Genomic DNA, 21,361 nt, shown 5'->3' with positions numbered 1-21,361 from the left:
GCCTGAGAGCCGGAAGTTCATGGGATCTAATCCCAGTTCTTCCAGTTGTCTGCTGCGTGGCTTTGGACAAGTCACTTAACTTCTCTGTGCCTCAGCCATCCCTAAAATGACAAATAATAATAATTTTGGTATTTGTTAAGCGCTTACTAGGTGCAAGCACTGTTCTAAGCGCTGGGGAGGAGACAAGGTGATCAGGTTGTCCCACGTAGGGCTCCCAATCTTAATCCCCATTTTACAGATGAGGTAACTGAGGCACAGAGAAGTGACTTGCCCAAAGTCACACAGCTGACAAGCGGCGGAGCTGACATTTGAACCCATGACCTCTGATTCTCAAGCCTGAGCTTTATCATCAATCATCAACCGTATTTATTGAGCGCTTACTGTGTGCAGAGCACTGTACTAAACGCTTATAAATGAAAAATAATGGCATTTATTAAGCGCTTACTATGTACAAAGCACTGTTCTAAGCGCTGGGGGGGATACAAGGTGATCAGGTTGTCCTACAAGGGGCTCACAGTCTTCATCCCCGTTTTACAGATGAGGGAACTGAGGCTCAGAGAAGTGAAGTGACTTGCCCAAGGTCACACAGCAGACATGTGGCGGAGCCAGTATTCGAACCCATGACCTCTGGCTCCAAAGCCCGGGCTCTTTCCACTGAGCCATGCTGCTTCTGTGCTTTATCCACTATGCCATGCTGCTTCTCAGGATATATATATATATATATATATATATATATGGTTATATATGTATATAAATACTAACATTATCATCATTATTACGAGAGAAAAATACACACAATAATAATAACTGTGGCATTTGTTAAGCATGTACTCTGTAACGGGAAATGTACTAAGGGCTGGGGTGGATTCATTCATTCGATCGTATTTATTGAGTGCTTACTGGGTGCAGAGCACTGTGCTGAGCGCTTAGAAAGTACAATTCGGCAACAGAGACAATCCCTACCCAACAACGGGCTCACAGTCTCACAAACTGGATCGGACACAGTCCCTGTCCCACATGGGGGGCTCATGGTCTTCATCCCCATTTTACAGACGAGGTAACTGAGGCCCAGAGAAGCCAAGTGAGTTGACCAAGGTCACACAGCAAACAAGTGAAGCAGCGTGGCTCAGTGGAAAGAGCCCGGGCTTTGGAGTCAGAGGTCATGGGTTCAAATCCCGGCTCCGCCACTTAGCTGGGTGACTTTGGGCAAGTCACTTCACTTCTCTGTGCCCCAGTTGCCTCATCTGGAAAATGGGGATTAAGACTGTGAGCCCCCCGTGGGACAATCTGATCACCGTGTAACCTCCCCAGCGCTTAGAACAGTGTTTTGCACATAGTAAGCGCTTAATAAATGCTATCATTATTAAGTGGGCGAGCCGGGATTGGAACCCAGGTCCTTCTGACTCCCGGGCCTGTGCTCGACGATTGCTTTAGGAAAGAAATAATAATGTTGGTATTTGTTAAGTGCTAACTATGTGCCAAGCACTGTTCTAAGCGCTGGGGGGATACAAGATAATCAAGGTTGTCCCATGTGGGGCTCACAGTCTTGGTCCCCATTTTACAGATGAGGGAACTGAGGCAAAGAGAAGTGACGTGACTTGCCCAAAGTCACACAGCTGACAAGTGGTGGAGCCGGGATTAGAACCCACGACCTCTGACTCCCAAACCCGGGCTCTTTCCACTGGGCCACGCTGCTTCTCCTAAACTGTCAAGGCAACAGTGTTAATTTTTTAATCTATGAACACTTCTCTTTCATTCATTCATTCAATCGTATTTTCTAGAGAAGCAGCGTGGCTCAGTGGAAAGAGCCCGGGGTTTGGAGTCAGAGGTCACGGGTTCAAATCCCGGCTCTGCCAATTGTCAGCTGTGTGACTTTGGGCAAGTGACTTCACTTCCCTGTGCCTCAGTTCCCTCATCTGTAAAATGGGGATTAAGACTGTGAGCCCCCTGAGGGACAACCTGATCGCCTTGTAACTTCCCCGGCGCTTAGAACAGTGCTTTGCACATAGTAAGCGCTTAATAAGTGCCATCGTTATTATTATTATTATTTACTGAGCGCTTACTGTGTGCAAAGCATTGTACTAATCGCTCTCTTTCGGGCAAGAGCTGGTCAACAAAAGCCCCTTCGATTTGGCGGTGGCCATTCTTCCGTAGAAAACAATTCCTTTTCATGGAAAGTGAGTAGCTCGGTAGAAATTCAGCGTGCACTTACCACTTCTGACTTTCCTTATCAAAAGCCTAATTTTAGGAATCCAGTCCAGAGTTGAAAGAGTCGGGCCGGTCATCGCCCCAATCGCTCAGAGGGACTACGCGGTTATAAATTTAACGAGATCTGAGCCTGCTTGGGAAATCTACGATATCAACCTGTACTTCCCAAGCGCTTAGTACAGTGCTCTGCACACAGTAAGCGCTCAGTAAATACGATTGATTGATTGATCGTGGGTCACGGGTTCGAGTCCCGGCTCCGCCACATGTCCGCTGTGTGACCTTGGGCAAGTCACTTCAATCAATCAATCAATCAATCGTATTTATTGAGCGCTTACTATGTGCAGAGCACTGTACTAAGCGCTTGGGAAGTACAAATTGGCAACACATAGAGACAGTCCCTACCCAACAGTGGGCTCACAGTCTAAAAGGGGGAGACAAAGAACAGAACCAAACATACCAACAAAATAAAATAAATAGGATAGAAATGTACAAGTAAAATAAATAAATAAATAGAGTAATAAATATGTACAACCATATATCCATATATACAGGTGCTGTGGGGAAGGGAAGGAGGTAAGACGGGGGGATGGAGAGGGGGACGAGGGGGAGAGGAAAGAAGGGGCTCAGTCTGGGAAGGCCTCCTGGAGGAGGTGAGCTCTCAGCAGGGCCTTGAAGGGAAGCGCTTAATATACTCAGAGAACTTCACTTCTCTGAGCCTCAGTTCCCTCATCTGTAAAATGGGGATGAAGACTGTGAGCCCCACGTGGGACAACTTGATCACCTTGTATCCCCCCCAGCGCTTAGAACAGTGCTCTGCACATAGTAAGCGCTTAACAAATGCCATTATTATTATTATTGATCTTGAAGGTATGCTGAAAACCGAGAAGCGGCGCGGCTCAGTGGAAAGAGCCCGGGCTTGGGAGTCAGAGGATGTGGGTTCTAATCCTGCCTCCGCCGCTTGGCAGCTGTGTGACTTTGGGCAAGCCGCTTAATCAATCAATCAATCGTATTTATTGAGCGCTTACTGTGTGCAGAGCACTGTACTAAGCATTTGGGAAGTACAAGTCGGCAACATATAGAGACGGTCCCTACCCAACAGTGGCTCTGGGCCTCAGTGACCTCATCTGGAAAATGGGGATTAAGACTGTGAGCCCCACATGGGACAACCTGATCACCTTGTAACAACCCCAGCGCTTAGAATAATAAGGATGGCATTTGTTAAGGGCTTACTATGTGCAAAGCACTGTTCTAAGCGCTGGGGAGGATACAAGGTGATCAGATTGTCCCACGGGGGGACTCACAGTCTTCATCCCCATTTTACAGATGAGGGAACTGAGGCACAGAGAAGCAAAGTGACTTGCCCAAAGTCACACAGCTGACAAGCGGCAGAGCAGGGATTTGAACTTATTCATTCATTCATTCAATCGTATTTATGGAGCGCTTACTGCGTGCAGAGCACTGTACTAAGCGCTTGGGAAGTACAAGTTGGGAACATATAGAGATGGTCCCTACCCAACAGTGGGCTCAATTTATGACCTCTGATTCCCAAGCCCGGGCTCTTTCCATTGAGCCACGCTGCTTCTCTTCGAACAGTGCTTTGCACGTAGTAAGCACTTAATAAATGCCATCATTATTATCATTATTATTATTACGGGCACATATTAAGCGCTTAACAAGTACCATTATTATTATTATTGGCACATATTAAGCACTTAACAAGTACCATCATTATTAAAATTATTATAACAGCACACGGCACAGAAACGCTTGACTCGACGGCATCAGCCTCCTTGCTGACCTCCCCGCCTCCAGGCTCTCCCCTCTCCAGTCCATATTTCACTCTGCTGCCTGCATCATTTTTCCATTTTTCCACAAATAAATTCAGGACAAGTTACCTCACTCTTCAAGACCCTCCAGGGGTTGTCCACCCACCTCCGCACCCAACAGAAACTCCTCACCATCGGCTTTAAAGCCGTCCATCCCCTCGCCCCCTCCTACCTCACCTCCCTTCTCTCCTAATCCAACGCAACCCGCACACTTCGCTCCTCTAATATCAAACCACTCACTGTACTTCGATCTCATCTTCCCAAGCGCTTAGTACAGTGCTCTGCACACAGTAAGCGCTCAATAAATACTATTGATTGATTGATCTGTCTCACCGCCGACCCTTCACCCACATCCTGCCTCCGGCCTGCAATGCCCTCCCTCCTCAAATCCCACTGAAAATAATCGTCTCCCCACCTTCTAAGCCTTATTGAAGGCCCATCTCCTCCTAGAAGCCTTCCCGGACTAAGCCGTCATTTCCTTTTCTCCCTCTCCCTTCTGCATCCCACACCCACACCGATATCTGTCATTTCTTTATTTCTATTACTGTCTGTCTCTCCCTCTAGTCTGAGAAGCAGCGTGGCTCAGTAGGAAAGAGCCCGGGCTTTGGAGTCAGAGGTCACAGGTTCAAATCCCAGCTCCACCAACTGTCAGCTGGGTGACTTTGGGCAAGTCAATTCACTTCTCTGTGCCTCAGTTGCCTCATCTGGAAAATGGGGATGAAGACTGTGAGCCCCACGTGGGACGACCTGATCACCTTGTATCCTCCCCAGTGCTTACAACAGTACTTTGCACATAGTAATCACTTCATAAATGTCATTATTATTATTATTATGGCACTTAGAACAGTGCTTTGCACATAGTAAGCACATAACAAATGCCATATTATTATTATTATTATTATTATTAATTATTATTATTATTCTTATTATCATTATTTTCTAGACTGTGAGCCCACTTTTCTAGACTGTGAGCCCACTGTTGGGTAGGGACCGTCTCTATATGTTGTCAACTTGTACTTCCCAAGCGCTTAGTACAGTGCTCTGCACACAGTAAGCACTCAATAAATATGATTGAATGAATGAATGAATGAAGCATTTTCTATGTGGAAAGCACTGTTCTAAGCACTGGGGAGGTTACAGGGTGATCAGGTTGTCCCACAGAGGGCTCACAGTCTTCATCCCCATTTGACAGATGAGGGAACTGAGGCACAGAGAGGTCAAGTGACTTTCCCAAGGTCACACAGCTGACAAGTGGCGGAGCTGGGATTTGAACCCATGACCTCTGACTCCAAATCCCGGGCTCTTTCCACTGAGCCAGATCAAGGGTTCTAATCCCAGCTTTGCCACCTGTCTGCTGCGTGGCCTGGGTCAACTCACATCACCTCTCTGGGCCTCAGTACCCTCATCTGTAAAATGGGGATTGAGACTGTGAGCCCCACGTGGGACAGGGACTGTGTCTAACCCGATTGGCTTGTATCCACCCCAGCGCTTAGTGCAGTGCTTGGCACATAGTAAGCACTTAACAAATTCCATAATTATCATTAATATCATAAGATCACTCAGGGCACAGAACTGTGCCAACTTAGTGTGGCTCAGTGGAAAGAGCCCGAGCTTTGGAGTCAGAGGTCATGGGTTCAAATCCCGGCTCCGCCAATTGTCAGCTGTGTGACTTTGGGCAAGTCACTTCACTTCTCTAGGCCTCAGTTCCCTCATGTGGAAAATGGGGATTAAGACTGTGAGCCCCAGGTGGGACAACAAGATCACCTTGTATCCTCCGCAGCGCTTAGAACAGTGCTTTGCACATAGTAAGCGCTTAACAAATGCCATCATCATTATTGTTATTATCATTCTCTGTGCCTTGGTTCCCTCATCTGGAAAATGGGGATTAAGACTGTGAGCTTCCTGTGGGACAACCTGATCACCTTGTAACCTCTCCAGCGCTTAGAGCAGTGCTTTGCACATAATAAGCGCATAATAATAATAATAATAATGGCATTTATTAAGCGTTTACTATGTGCCAAGCACTGTTCTAAGCACTGAGGAGGTTACAAGGTGAACAGGCTGTTCCACGTGATTAATCAATTAATTAATAAATGCCATCACTATTATTATTAATTCCCAAGCGCTTAGTACAGTGCTCTGCACACAGTAAGTGCTCAATAAATACAATTGAATGAATGAATATTATATTGTTGGGCTCTCCAAGTGCTTAACACAGTGCTCAGCACAATCTCTCCCCTCACCCATTCTGAAATTCCTCTGTCACATCACAACCTCCTCAGCTGCTCTCTTTCCCAGACACCCACCCCAACACAAATCTAACCTTCTTCCCCCCACCCCGAGACCTCCATTCTTTGGACCCCCCTCTAATATCCTACAGCCATCCTACCCCTTCTAGTCTCCATAATAATAATAATAATGATGGTGGTATTTGTTAAGCGCTTACTAGATGCCAAATCGCTGGAGCAGTTACCAGTAAATCGGATTGGATACAGTCCGTTGTCCCATGTGGGGCTCGCGGTCTTGATCCCCATTTTCTAGATGAGGTAACTGAGGCCCTGAGACTGTGAGCCCACTGTCGGGTAGGGACCGTCTCTATATGTTGCCAACTTGGACTTCCCAAGCGCTTAGTCCAGTGCTCTGCACACAGTAAGCGCTCAATAAATATGATTGATTGATTGATTGAAGTGACTTCATTCATTCATTCATTCATTCAAACGTATTTATTGAGCGCTGACTGTGTGCAGAGCACTGGACTAAGCGCTTGGGAAGTCCAAGTTGGCAACATATAGAGACGGTCCCTACCCAACCGTGGGCTTACAGTCTAGAAGGGGGAGACGGACGACAAAGCAAAACATATTAACAAAATAAAATAAATAGAATAGATATGTACAAATAAAATGAATAGAGTAATAAATACATACAAACATATATACAGGTGCTGTGGGGAGGGGAAGGAGGTAAGGCGAGGGGATGGGGAGGGGGCCCAAGTTCACACAGCAGACAGGTGGCGGAGGCGGGATTAGAACCCATGACCTTCTGATTTCCGGGCCGGGCTCTAACCACTATACCAAGATGCTTCTCCAGATGCACAGATCGACCCCTTCATTCATTCATTCAATCGTATTTATTGAGCGCTTACTGTGTGCAGAGCACTGGACTAAGCGCTTGGGGAAGTACAAGTTGGCAATTTATAAAGACGGCCCCTACCCAACAACAGGCTCGCAGTCTAGAACTTCAACACTACCATCTCCACTGAACTAGACTGTGAGCCCACTGTTGGGTAGGGACCGTCTCTATATGTTGCCAACTTGAACTTCCCAAGCGTTTAGTACAGTGCTCTGCACGCAGTAAGCGCTCAATAAATACGATTGAATGAATGAATGAACTGAACTCCCTCACTCCCCTGTCCCTCCTCTGGCCTTCCTCTGTCCTTCCTCTGTGAGCCCACTGTTGGGTAGGGACCGTCTCTCTATATGTTGCCAACTTGTACTTCCCAAGCGCTTAGTACAGTGCTCTGCACACAGTAAGCGCTCAATAAATATGATTGAATGAATGAATGGATGAATGAATGGCCTCCTACTACTTACTGGCAACCCCGAATCACCTCCGCTTCCTCCGCTCCCATGTCCGAGCTGTGGACCCCTCTTGGAGGAAATCCAGACGTCCCTCTGACCTTGTCCACCTTAAATTCATTCTGACCTGCTTCAATTCAACCCGCTCCATTGCCTGACAATAATACTTCCATTTCCTAATTCACTCCCATTATAATAATAATTACGGTATTTGTTGAGCACTTACTCTGTGCCAAGCACTATTCTAAGCATTCATTCATTCAATCGTGTTTACTGAGCGCTTACGGGATGCAGAGCACTGGACTAAGCGCTTGGAAAGTAGAATTTGGCACCATATAGAGACGGTCCCTACCCAAAAACAGGCTCACATTCAATCATTCATTCATTCAATCGTATTTATTGAGCGCTTACGGATGCAGAGCACTGGACTAAGTGCTTGGAAAGTAGAATTTGGCAACATATAGAGATGGTCCCTACCCAAAAACAGGCTCACATTCATTCATTCCCCTCTCCTTCCCCCCCATCTTACCTCCTTCCCTTCCCCACAGCACCTGTATATGTGTACATATGTTTGTACATATTTATTACTCTATTCATTTATTTATTTATTTTACTTGTACCTATCTATTCTATTTATTTTATTTTGTTAGTATGTTTGGTTTTGTTCTCTGTCTCCCCCTTCTAGACTGTGAAACCCCTGTTGGGTAGGGACTGTCTCTATATGTTGCCAGCTTGTAATTCCCAAGCATTTAGTACAGTGCTCTGCACACAGTAAGTGCTCAATAAATACGATTGATTGATTCATTCATTCATTCAATCGTATTTATTGAGCACTTACTGTGTGCAGAGCACTGTACTAAGCACTTGGGAAGTAGAATTTGGCAACATATAGAGACGGTCCCTACCCAAAAAACAGGCTCACATTCATTCATTCATTCAATCGTATTTATTGAGCTCTTACTATGTGCAGAGCACTGCACTAAGCACTTGGGAAGTCCAAGTTGGCAACATATAGAGACAGTCCCTACCCAACAGTGGGCTCACAGTCTAGTAGGGGGAGACAGACAGCAAAACAGAACAAGTAGATAAGTGTCAATATTAGCTGTATGACTTTGGGCAAGTCACTTCCGTTCTCTGTGCCTCAGTTACCTCATCTGAAAAATGGGGATGAAGACTGTGAGCCCCCCGTGGAACAACCTGATCACCGTGTAGCCTCCCCAGCGCTTAGAACAGTGCTTTGCACATAGTAAGTGCTTAATAAATGTCATTATTATTATTAAATAGAATTATAGCTGTATACATGTGATCAATAAAATTAATAGAGTAATAAATATGTACAAATAGACACAAGAGCTATGGGGAGGGGAAGGGGGTTGGGCAGAAGGAGGGAGTGGGGGTGATGGGGAGGGGAGGAGGAGCAGAGAATAAGGGCAGTGGGGAAGATAATAATAATAATGGTATTTGTTAAGCATTTACTAGGTGCCAAGCACTGTTCTAAGTGCTGAGGTAGATACAAGCTAATCAGGTTGTCCAGATGAGGAAACTGAGGCCCAGAGAAGTGAAGTGACTTGCCCAAAGTCACACAACTGACAAGTGGTGGAGCCGGGATTAGAACCCCTGACCTTCTGACTCTACTGACTCTACTTGTACATATCTATTCTATTTATTTTATTTTGTTAGTATGTTTGGTTTTGTTCTCTGTCTCCCCCTACTAGACTGTGAGCCCACTGTTGGGTAGGGACTGCCTCTATATGTTGCCGACTTGTACTTCCCAAGCGCTTAGTACAGTGCTCTGCACACAGTAAGCGCTCAATAAATACGATTGATGATGATGATGACACCGAGGCCCGAGCTCTCGCCACTGATCCACACTGCTTCTCTAAATATAAGGTTATTAGGTTGTCCCAGGTGGGGCTCACAGTCTTCATCCCCATTTTCCAGATGAGGGAACTGAGGTCCAGAGCAGTGAAGTGCCTTGCCCCAAGTCACCCAGCTGACAAGTGGCGGAGCCAGGATTAGAACTAATAATAATAATAATAATAATAATAATAATAACATTTATTAAGCACTTACTAAGTGCAAAGCACTGTTCTAAGCACTGGGGAGGTTACAAGGTGATTAGATTGTCCCACGGGGGGCTCACAGTCTTCATCCCCATTTTCCAGATGAGGGAACTGAGGTCCAGAGCAGGGAAGTGACATGCCCAAAATCACACAGCTGACAAGTGGCGGAGCCAGGATTAGAACCCATAATAATAATAACAATAATAATAATAATAATGGCATTTATTAAGCGCTTACTATGTGCAAAGCACTGTTCTAAGCACTGGGGAGGTTACAAGGTGATTAGATTGTCCCAAGGGGGGCTCACAGTCTTCATCCCCATTTTCCAGATGAGGAAACTGAGGTCCAGAGCAGCTAAACCCGTAACCTGGGCATTATCTTCCACTTATCTCTGACATTCAGTCTTTCCAAATCCTGTCGATTTTCGACCTTACAGCATCTGTAGAATCTGCTCTTTTCTCTCCCTCCAAACTCCTGGGTTGCCAGTCTACTTGTTGGGGGCAGGGAACATGTCTGTTTATTGTTGTATTATACTCTCCCAAGCGTTTAGTACAGTGCTTTGCACATAGAAAGCGCTTAATAAATACAAATGAATGAATGAATGAATGAATAATCTCTTGGGGCTCACTGCCGACGCCTTGCCCACACAGGCGTGGATCAGTGGCAAGAACCCAGGCTTGGGAGTCAGAGGTCATGAGTTCTAATCCTGCCTCCGCCACTTGTCATCTGTGTGACTTTGGTCAAGTCCCTTAACTCCTCTGTGCCTCAGTTCCCTCATCTGTAAAATGGGGATGAAGACTGTGAGCCCCCCGTGGGACAACCCGATCACCTTGTAACCTTCCCAGCACTTAGAACAGTGCTTTGCACATCGTAAGCGCTTCATAAATGTCATCGTTATGACTATAATTATTGTCAGCTGTGTGACTTTGGGCAAGTCACTTAACTTCTCTGGGCCTCAGTCCTCTCATCTGTCAAATGGGGATGAAGACTGTGAGCCCCCCCGTGGGACAATCTAATCACCTTGTCACCTCCCCTGTGCTTAGAACAATGCTTTGCACATCGTAAGCGCTTCATAAATGCCATCATTATGACTATTATTATTGTCAGCTGTGTGACTTTGGGCAAGTCACTTCACTTCTCTGGGCCTCAGTTCCCTCATCTGTAAAATGGGGATGAAGACTGTGAGCCCCCCGTGGGACAACCCGATCACCTTGTAACCTTCCCAGCGCTTAGAACAGTGCTTTGCACATCGTAAGCGCTTCATAAATGCCATCATTATGACTATTATTATTGTCAGCTGTGTGACTTTGGGCAAGTCACTTCACTTCTCTGGGCCTCAGTTCCCTCATCTGTAAAATGGGGATGAAGACTGTGAGCCCCCCGTGGGACAACCCGATCACCTTGTAACCTTCCCAGCGCTTAGAACAGTGCTTTGCACATCGTAAGTGCTTCATAAATGCCATCGTTATGACTATTATTATTGTCAGCTGTGTGACTTCGGGCAAGTCACTTCACTTCTCTGGGCCTCAGTTCCCTCATCTGCAAAATGGGGATTAAGACTGTGAGCCCCACGTGGGACAACCTGCTCACCTTGTATCCCCCCCCCCCCCGCCCCCAGTGCTTAGAACAGTGCTTGGCACATAGTAAGCGCTTAACAAATACCATCATCACCATCATCCTCCTTCCATCCTGGAACTCCCTCGTCCTTCATATAATAATAATAATAATAATAATAATGGTATTAAGCATCTGTTACGTCAATCAATCAATCAATCGTATTTATTGAGCGCTTACTATGTGCAGAGCACTGGACTAAGCGCTTGGGAAGTACAAATTGGCAATACATAGAGACAGTCCCTACCCAACAGTGGGCTTTGGGCTATATGTCCTTCCTATAATAATAATAATAGTAATAATAATGGTGTTTGTTAAGCATCTGTTATGCGCCGAGCACTGTTCGAAGCGCTGGGGTAGATTCCAGTTAATCAGGTTGGATACAGTCCCTGTCCCCCATTGGCTCACACTTGTAATCGTATCCAACACCCCCCCGTACCTTCATATCAATCAATCAATCAATCGTATTTATTGAGCGCTTACTGTGTGCAGAGCACTGGACTAAGCGCTTGGGAAGTACAAATTGGCAACAGCTAGAGACGGTCCCTACGCAACAGCGGGCTCGCAGTCTAGAAGGGGCTCACAGTAAACACCCCTTCTTGCCACCTCCAAGCCATCCTAAGATCTACCCCTTCCACCTGCACCTCTGATCCAAAACCTTTGCATATTATCAAAGCACTCGCTCACTTCCTTCTTCCCTCCTTGACTGTCCTCTTCGACCCTTCGCTGTCCAATGGCTTCTCCTCGACCACTCTCAGACACGCTCATGTCTCCCCTACCCTAAAAAAAAAAGCTCTCCCTTGTCTTCCACAGCTCCTTCCAATTATCCAATTATTAGAGAAGCAGCGTGGCTCCGTGGAAAGAGCCCGGGCTTGGGAGTCAGAGGCCATGGGTTCAAATCCCGGCTCCTCCGCTTGTCAGCTGGGTGACTTTGGGCAAGTCACTTCACTTCTCTGGGCCTCGGTGACCTCACCTGGAAAATGGGGATTAAGATTGTGAGCCCCACGTGGGACAACCTGATCACCTTGTATCCTCCCCAGAGCTTTGAACAGTGCTTTGCACATAGTAAGCGCTTAACAAATACCAAAATTATTATTATTATTAATTATTGCCCCATCTCCCTCTCTCCTACCATTCCTTTCCAAACTTGAACGAGGTGTTTACACCCTCTGCTTCCACATCTTCTTCTCCAGTTCTCTCCTCCACTCCCTGCCATCTGGCTTCCCCACCTTCGCTCCCCGGAAACTACCTTAGGAGAAGCAGCGTGGCTCAGTGGAAAGAGCCCGGGCTCTGGAGTCAGAGGTCATGGGTTCAAATCCCGGCTCCGCCAGCTATCAGCTGTGTGACTTTGGGCAAGTCCCTTCGCTTCTTTGTGCCTCACTTCCCTCATCTGTAAAATGGGGATTAAAACTGTGAGCCCCCTGGGAGACAACCTGATCACCTTGTAACCTCCCCAGCGCTTAGAACAGTGCTTTGCACATAGAAAGCGCTTAATAAATACCAAAATTATTATTATTATTAATTATTGCCCCATCTCCCTCTCTCCTACCATTCCTTTCCAAACTTGAGCGAGGTGTTTACACCCTCTGCTTCCACATCTTCTTCTCCAGGTCTCTCCTCCACTCCCTGCCATCTGGCTTCCCCACCTTCGCTCCCAGGAAACTACCTTAGGAGAAGCAGCGTGGCTCAGTGGAAAGAGCCCGGGCTCTGGAGTCAGAGGTCATGGGTTCAAATCCCGGCTCCGCCAGCTGTCAGCTGGGTGACTTTGGGCAAGTCACTTCACTTCTTTGTGCCCCAGTTCCCTCATCTGTAAAATGGGGATTAAAACTGTGAGCCCCCTGTGGGACAACCTGATCACCTTGTAACCTCCCCAGCGCTTAGAACAGTGCTTTTAGACTGTGAGCCCACTGTTGGGTAGGGACTGTCTCTATATGTTGCCAACTTGGACTTCCCAAGTGCTTAGTACAGTGCTCTGCACAAAGTAAGTGTTCAATAAATACGATTGATTGATTGCTTTGCACATAGTAAGCGCTTAACAAATACCATCATTATTATTATTATTACCCTCTTCTAAGGTCACCAGTGACCTTCTTGCCAAATCCCACGGCCTCTACTCTGTCCTATTCCTCCTTGACCTCTCGGCTATCTTCAGTGCCGTGGACCACCTCCTTCTGGAAGCATCCAAATGTGGCTTCACTGACACTGTCCACTCCTGGTTCTCCTCCTGACTGTCTGGCTGCTCCTTCTCACTCCCTTTTTTGGGCTCCTCTTCCTCCCATCCTCTAACTGCGGGAGTCCCTCAAGGCTCAGTTCTGGTTCCCCTTCTATTCTCCATCGACACCCATTCCCTCGGAGAACTCATTCACTCCTAAGGCTTCAACTACCATCTCCATGCAGATGATTCCCAAATCGAAATCTCCAGAGCTGACCTCTTTCCTTTTCTGCAGTTTCTCATTTCCCTCCATCCTTTAGGGCATCTCGACTTGGGTGTCCCGCCATCACCTCAAACTTAACAGGTTCAAAACAGAACACCTCATCTCCCCACCCAAACCCTGTCCTCTCACTGATTTTCCCCATCACGGTTGACAACATCACCATCCTCCCTATCCATCAGTAAATCATATTTATTGAGCACTTACTGTGTGCAGAGCACTGTACTAAGCGCTTGGGAAGTACAAGTCGGCAGCACCAGCCTGTAACTTTGACATCATCCACGACCTATCTCTCTCATTTGACACACATGTTCAGTTCCTCATCAAATCCTCCCTTCACGACATCACCGTGGCTCAGTGGCTTTGGAGTCAGAGGTCATGGGTTCAAATCCCAGCTCTGCCAATTATCAGCTGTGTGACCTCAGGCAAGTCCTACTGAGAGCTCACCTCCTCCAGGAGGCCTTCTCAGACTGAGCCCCCTTTTTCCTTTCCTCCTCCCCATCCCCCTCGCCCTACCTCCTTCCCCTCCCCACAGAATTTGTATATATTTGTACAGATTTATTACTATATTTATTTTACTTGTACATATTTACTATTCTATTTATTTTGTTAATGATATGCATCCGGCTTTATTTTTCTTTATTCTGATAACTCGACACCTGCCCACGTGTTTTGTTTTATTGTCCGTCTTCCCCTTCTAGACTGTGAGCCCATTGTTGGGTGGGGACCGTTTCTATGTGTTGCCAACTTGTGCTTCCCAATCGCTTGGTGCAGTGCTCTGCACACAGTAAGTGCTCAATAAATACGACTGAATGAATGAATGAAAGCCACCTAACTTCTCTGTGCCTCAGTGACCTCATCTGTAAAATGGAGATTAAGATTGTGAGCCCCCTGTGGGACAACCTGATCACCTAGTAACCTCCCCAGCGCTTAGAACAGTGCTCTGCACATAGTAAGCGCTTAATAAATTGAGAAGCAGCATGGCTCAGTGGAAAGAGCATGGGCTTTGGAGTCAGAGGTCATGGGTTCAAATCCCGGCTCCACCAATTGTCACCTGTGTGACTTTGGGCAAGTCACTTAACTTCTCTGTGCCTCAGCTACCTCATCTGTAAAACGGGAATTAAAACTGTGAACCCCCCATGGGACAACCCGATCACCTTGTAACCTCCCCAGCACTTAGAACAGTGCTTTGCATGTAGTAAGCACTTAACAAATACCATTATTATTATTATTATTATTATTATTATCATTATTAAGTGACTTGCCCAAAGTCCCCCAGCTGACAAGTGGCAGAGCTGGATTAGAACCCATGACCTCTGAGTCCCAAGCCCGGGCTCTTTCCACTGAGCCACACTGTTTCTCTATAATCAATCAATCAATCGTATTTATTGAGCACTTACTGTGTGCAGAGCACTGTACTAAGCACTTGGGAAGTACAAGTTGGCAACATATAGAGACGGTCCCTACCCAACAGCGGGCTCACAGTCTAGGAGGGGGAGACAGAGAACAAAACAAAATATATTAACAAAATAAAATAAATAGAATAGATATGTACAAGCAAAATAAATAAATAGAGTAGTAAATGCATACAAACATATATACATATATACAGGTGCCCAATGCCCCCACCAGCTGTTCCAGATATTTAACTCCCTCCTCAAACATCCTGTTTTCCCCTCCTCTCCCACCCACCATCTCTTTCCTCTAATGACCTATCGACTTCATCAACAAAATTGAAACCATCAGACATGTTTTGTTTTGTCATCCGTCTCCCCCTTCTAGACTGTGAGCCCGTTGTTGGGTGGGGACAGTCTCTATACGTTGCTGACTTGGACCTCCCAAGCGCTTAGTACAGTGCTCTGCACACAGTAAGCGCTCAATAAATGCGATTGAATGAATCTTTTGTAGACTCTAATTTCCCCCACAGAAAGTGTCGTTTGAAGACACTTCATTTTTAGGAAGAACACCTGTCTACGTGTTTTCACCTGTCTACATGTTTTGTTCTGTTGTCTGTCTCCCCCTTCTCGACTGTGAGCCCGTGGTTGGGTAGGGACCGCCTCTATATGTTGCCAATTTGTACTTCCCAAGCGCTTAGTACAGTGCTCTACACACAGTAAGCGCTCAATAAATACGATTGATTGAATGAATGAACATGATCTCCCTAAAATCTTCCCTTCCTCCTCCTCCTCCACCCTCTTCGCCTCTCCCTCTAGTCCCTGCAGTAAGCCCTCTAGACTATGAGCTTGCTCCTGTTTGTCATTATGTCGTACTCTCCCAAGCGCTCAGTACAGTGCTTTGCACACAGTAAGTGCTCAATAAATACGACTGAATTACTTCTCACCCCTCACCCAACCTTTCAAACCTTTTTAAAACACGCTCCCCCGTCCTTCTTCCCTGCTTAACTGTCGTCTTCAAATGTTCATTTTCCAAAGGTTTCTTCCCCACTGCTAGCAAACGTGCCCGACTTGTACTTCCCAAGCGCTTAGTACAGTGCTCTGCACACAGTAAGTGCTCAATAAATACGATTGAAGGAATAAATACGATTGAATGAATGAATTAATGCCCACGGCTCCCCTATCCTAAAATAATCCTCTCTTGACCCCACGGCTCCCTCCAGTTATCGCCCCAACTCCCTCCTACCAGTAGCAGCGTGACTCAGTGGCAAGAACCCAGGCTTGGGAATCAGAGGTCATGGGTTCTAATCCTGGCTCTGCCACTTAGTTGTGTGACTTTGGGTAAGTCACTTCACTTCTCTGGGCCTCAGTTCCCTCATCTGTAAAATGGGGATGAAGACTGTGAGCCCCCCGTGGGACAACCTGATCACCTTGTAACCGCTCCAGCGCTTAGAATAGTGCTTTGTGCATAGTAGGCCCTTAATAAATGCCATTATTATTATTGTTATTATTATTATTATTAAAATGGGGATTAAGACTGTGAGCCCCATGTGGGACAACCTGATCACCTTGTAGTTACTCCAGCACTTAGAACAGTGCTTGGCACATAGTAAGCACTTAACAAATATCATTATTATTATTATTATTCTCTGGGCCTCAGTTCCCTCACCTATAAAATGGGGATTGAGACTGTGAGCCCCACGTGGGACAGGGACTGTATTCATTCATTCATTCATTCAATTGTATTTATAGAGCGCTTACTGTGTGCAGAGCACTGTACTAAGCGCTTGGGAAGTACAAGTTGGCAACATATAGAGACAGTCCCTACACAACAGTGGGCTCACAGTCTAGAAGTCAGCATGGCTCAGTGGAAAGAGCCCGGTCTCTGGAGACAGAGGTCATGGGTTCAAATCCCACATCTGCCAATTGTCAGCTGTGTGACTTTGGGCAAGTCACTTAACTTCTCTGTGCCTCAGTTACCTCATGTGGAAAATGGGGATTAAGACTGTGAGCCCCCCGTGGGACAACCTGATCACCTTGTAACCTCCCCAGCAGCTTAGAACAGTGCTTTGCACATAGTAAGCGCTTAAGAAATGCCATCATCATTATTATTATTGTTATTATTAGAAGGGGGAGACAGAGAACAAAACATATTAAACATATTAACAAAATGAAATAAATAGAATAAATATGTACAAATAAAATAAATAGAGTAATAAATATGTACAACCATATATACATATTTATACAGAATTAAAGCCATATGACTGTATCTGACCTGATAAATTTGTATCTACCTCAACGCTTAGTACGGTGTCTGGCACACAGTAAGCACAAAGTAAATACCTCAGTTATTATTCTCCTACGCTTAGTACAGTGCCCGGCATTTGTACAGTGCCCAACACAAAGTAAGCACTTAATACTATTATTATTTAGATAAGATGTTCTGGAAAAAATATGTCCTTGGAGTCGTATGAGCCCTCCTTCCCTTCTCCACAGCACCTGTACATATGTATATATGTTTGTACGTATTTATTACTCTATTTATTTATTTATTTTCCTTGTACATATTTATTCTACTTATTTTATTTTGTTAATATGTTTTGTTTTGTTCTCTGTCTCCCCCTTCTAGACTGTGAGCCCACTGTTGAGTAGGGACCGTCTCTATGTGTTGCCAACTTGTACTTCCCAAGCGCTTAGTACAGTGCTCTGCACACAGGAAGCGCTCAATAAATACGATTGAATGAATGAATGTAAACGACTCGACTGCATTTGACAACAATTGTGCCAGACACTGTACTAAGCGCTGGGGTACGAACGAGGTGATTGGGCTGTACACAGTCCCTGTCTCATAGAGGGCTCCCAGTCTTCATCCTCATTTTACGGTTGAGGGAACTGAGGCCCAGAGAAGTGAAGTGACTTGCCCCAAGTCACACAGCAGCCAAACGGAAGAGCAGGGATTAGTAGCCAGTCCTTCTGATTCCCAGGCCGTGTGCTACCTATTAGGCCACACTGCTTCCACGTTGCTTCTCAAGATCAAACAACAGACACGTGGCGGAGGCGGAATTAGAACCCATGGCTCCTAGGCCCGAGCTCTATTCACTAGGCCATGCTGCTCCTCTAAAATTCATTCATTCATTCATTCATTAGTCGTATTTATTGAGTGCTTACTGTGTGCAGAGCACTGTACTAAGCGCTTGAGAAGTACAAGTTGGCAACCTATAGGGACGGTCCCTACCCAGCAGTGGGCTCACAGTCTAGAAGGGGGAGACAGAGAACAAAACAAAACATATTAACAGAATAAAATAAATAGAATAGATATGTACAAGGAAAATAAATAAATAAATAGAGTAATAAATCCGTACAAACATATATACATATATACAGGTGCTGTGCGGAAGGGAATGAGGTAAGGCAGGGGGATGGAGAGGGGGAGGAAGTGGAGGGGGGTAAAATGACAGATAGAGAAATAAATCACAGATATAATAATAATAATGGTCATAAGTGATTAAAATCCAGCAGGGCCTTACCTGATGATGGCTTTGACGGCAAACCTGACGACGGTGGAGAGCAGGAAGAGCGGCGTGACCAGGATGTGGAAGAGGGACAGGGACGCGAAGGCCTGGGCCGGCTTCAACGGACCCTCCACATACGCGTAAGTCACAAATGTCTGCCGAGGAACAACGAGATGAGGCCCCATCGATCAGTCAATCCATCGATCCTTCGATCCTATCTATTGAGCATTTAACTGCGTGCAGAGCACTGGACTAAGCGCTTGGGAGAGGACAATACCACCAAGTTGGTAGACCACGTTCCCAGCCCATAAGGAACTCCTTCCCTCTAGACTGGAAGCTCGCTGTCGGCAAGGAATGTGTCTGTTTATTGTTGGATTGTCCTCTCCCAAGCACTTAGTACAGTGCTCTGCACACGGTAAGCGCTCAATAAGTACAACTGGTGACCTCATTCGCTCCCACGGCTTCAACTATCACCTCTACGCCGATGACACCCAGATCTCCATCTCTGCCCCTGCTCTCTCCCCCTCCCTCCAGGCTCGCATCTCCTCCTGCCTTCAGGACATCTCCATCTGGATGTCCGCCCGCCACCTAAAGCTCAACATGTCGAAGACTGAGCTCCTTGTCTTCCCTCCCAAACCTTGTCCTCTCCCTGACTTTCCCATCTCTGTTGACGGCACTACCATCCTTCCCGTCTCCCAAGCCCGCAACCTCGGTGTCATCCTCGACTCCGCTCTCTCGTTCACCCCTCACATCCAAGCCATCACCAAAACCTGCCGGTCTCAGCTCCACAACATTGCCAAGATCCGCCCTTTCCTCTCCATCCAAACCGCTCCCCTGCTCATTCAAGCTCTCATCCTATCCCGTCTGAACTACTGCATCAGCCTTCTCTCTGATCTCCCATCCTCGTGTCTCTCTCCACTTCAATCCATACTTCATGCCGCTGCCCGGATTGTCTTTGTCCAGAAACGCTCTGGGCATGTTACTCCCCTCCTCAAAAATCTCCAGTGGCTACCAATCAATCTGCGCTTCAGGCAGAAACTCCTCACCCTGGGCTTCCAGGCTGCCCATCCATCACCTCACCCCCTCCTCCCTCCCCTCCCTTCTGTCCTTCTCCAGCCCAGCCCGCACCCTCCGCTCCTCCGCCACTGATCTCCTCACCGTACCTCGCTCTCGCCTGTCCCGCCATCGACCCCCAGCCCACGTCATCCCCGGGGCCCGGAATGCCCTGCTCCCTCTGCCCATCCGCCAAGCTAGCTCTCTTCCTCCCTTCAAGGCCCTACTGAGAGCTCACCTCCTCCAGGAGGCCTTCCCAGACTCAGCCCCTTCCTTCCTCTCCCCCTCGTCCCCCTCTCCATCCCCTCCATCTTACCTCCTTCCCTTCCCCGCAGCACCTGTATATATGTATATATGTTTGTACATAGTTATTACTCTATTTATTTATTTTACTTGTACATGTCTATTCTATTTATTTTATTTTGTTAGTATGTTTGGTTTTGTTCTCTGTCTCCCCCTTTTAGACTGTGAGCCCACTGTTGGGTAGGGACCGTCTCTATATGTTGCCAATTTATACTTCCCAAGCGCTTAGTACAGTTCTCTGCACATAGTAAGCACTCAATAAATACGATTGATGATGATGATGATGATGATGATGATGATGATACAACTGAATAGATGAACGAGCTTAGAACAAGCACTGGTCTAAGTGCTGGGGGAGATACAAGGTAATTAGAGAAGCAGCATGGCTCAGTGGAAAGAGCCCGGGCTTTGGAGTCAGAGGTCATGGGTTCAAATCCCAGCTCTGCCATTTGTCAGCTGTGTGACTTTGGGCAAGTCACTTCACTTCTCTGGGCCTCAGTTACCTAATCTGTAAAATGGGGAATGACTGTGAGCCTTGCGCGGGACAATGTGATCACCTTGCACCCACCCCAGCAGTTTGAACAGTGCTTTGCACATAGTAAGTGCTTAATAAATGCCATTATTATAATCAGGTTGTCCCACCTGGGGCTCACAGTCTTAATCTCCATTTTACAGATGAGGTAACTGAGGCCCTGAGACGTGAAGTGACTTGCCCAAAGTCACACAGCTGATAAGTGGTGGAGCCGGGATTAGAACCCACGACCTCTGACTCCCAAGCCCGGGCTCTTTCCTCTAATTCAGGGTCATGGGTTCTAATTCCGGCTCCACTGTTTGTCTGCCTCTCTCTCTCTCTCTCTCTCTCTCTCTCTCTAAAGAGGGAAGGTGATCAAGGCAAGAGGGAGGATATTTCTCTCTCTCCCTCTGAAAAATAATAATAATAATAGTATTTGTTAAGCGCTTACTATGTGCCAAGCACTGTTCTTAGCACTAGGGTAAATACAAGTTCATCAGGTTGTGCCGCATGGGGCTCACAGTCTTAATCTCCATTATACAGATGAGGTAACTGAGGCCCTGAGGAGCTAAGGGATTTGCCCGAAGTCACACAGCTGATAAGTGGTGGAGCCAGGATTAGAACCCACGACCTCTGACTCCCAAGCCTGTGCTCTTTCCACTAATTCTAATTCGGGGTCGTGGGTTCTAATTCCCGCTCCACTATTTGTCTGCCTCTCTCTCTCTCTCTAAAGAGGGAAGGTGATCAAGGCAAGAGGGAGGATATCTCTCTCTCTCTCTCTGAAAAATAATAATAATAATAGTATTGGTTAAGCGCTTACTAGGTGCCAAGCACTGTTCTTAGCACTAGGGTAAATACAAGTTCATC

General features: G+C 46.5%; 1 protein-coding gene across 1 annotated transcript in view; it reads right to left on the bottom strand.

Moving 5' to 3' along the window:
- Nucleotides 1–21,361, bottom strand: part of ABCC9 (ATP binding cassette subfamily C member 9) — a 351,651-nt gene that overhangs the window by 212,552 nt on the left and 117,738 nt on the right. Inside the window, exon 13 of the mRNA XM_038765661.1 lies at nucleotides 18,643–18,782. Coding sequence (XP_038621589.1) covers nucleotides 18,643–18,782 — 140 coding nt within the window. The remainder of the gene's footprint in view (nucleotides 1–18,642; nucleotides 18,783–21,361) is intronic.

This window comes from Tachyglossus aculeatus, chromosome 2, assembly GCF_015852505.1.
Source record: "Tachyglossus aculeatus isolate mTacAcu1 chromosome 2, mTacAcu1.pri, whole genome shotgun sequence".
In the NCBI taxonomy this organism is placed as follows: domain Eukaryota; kingdom Metazoa; phylum Chordata; class Mammalia; order Monotremata; family Tachyglossidae; genus Tachyglossus; species Tachyglossus aculeatus.
Note: the sequence above shows the minus strand (reverse complement) of the source record. Positions and strands in the feature narration are given on the sequence as shown.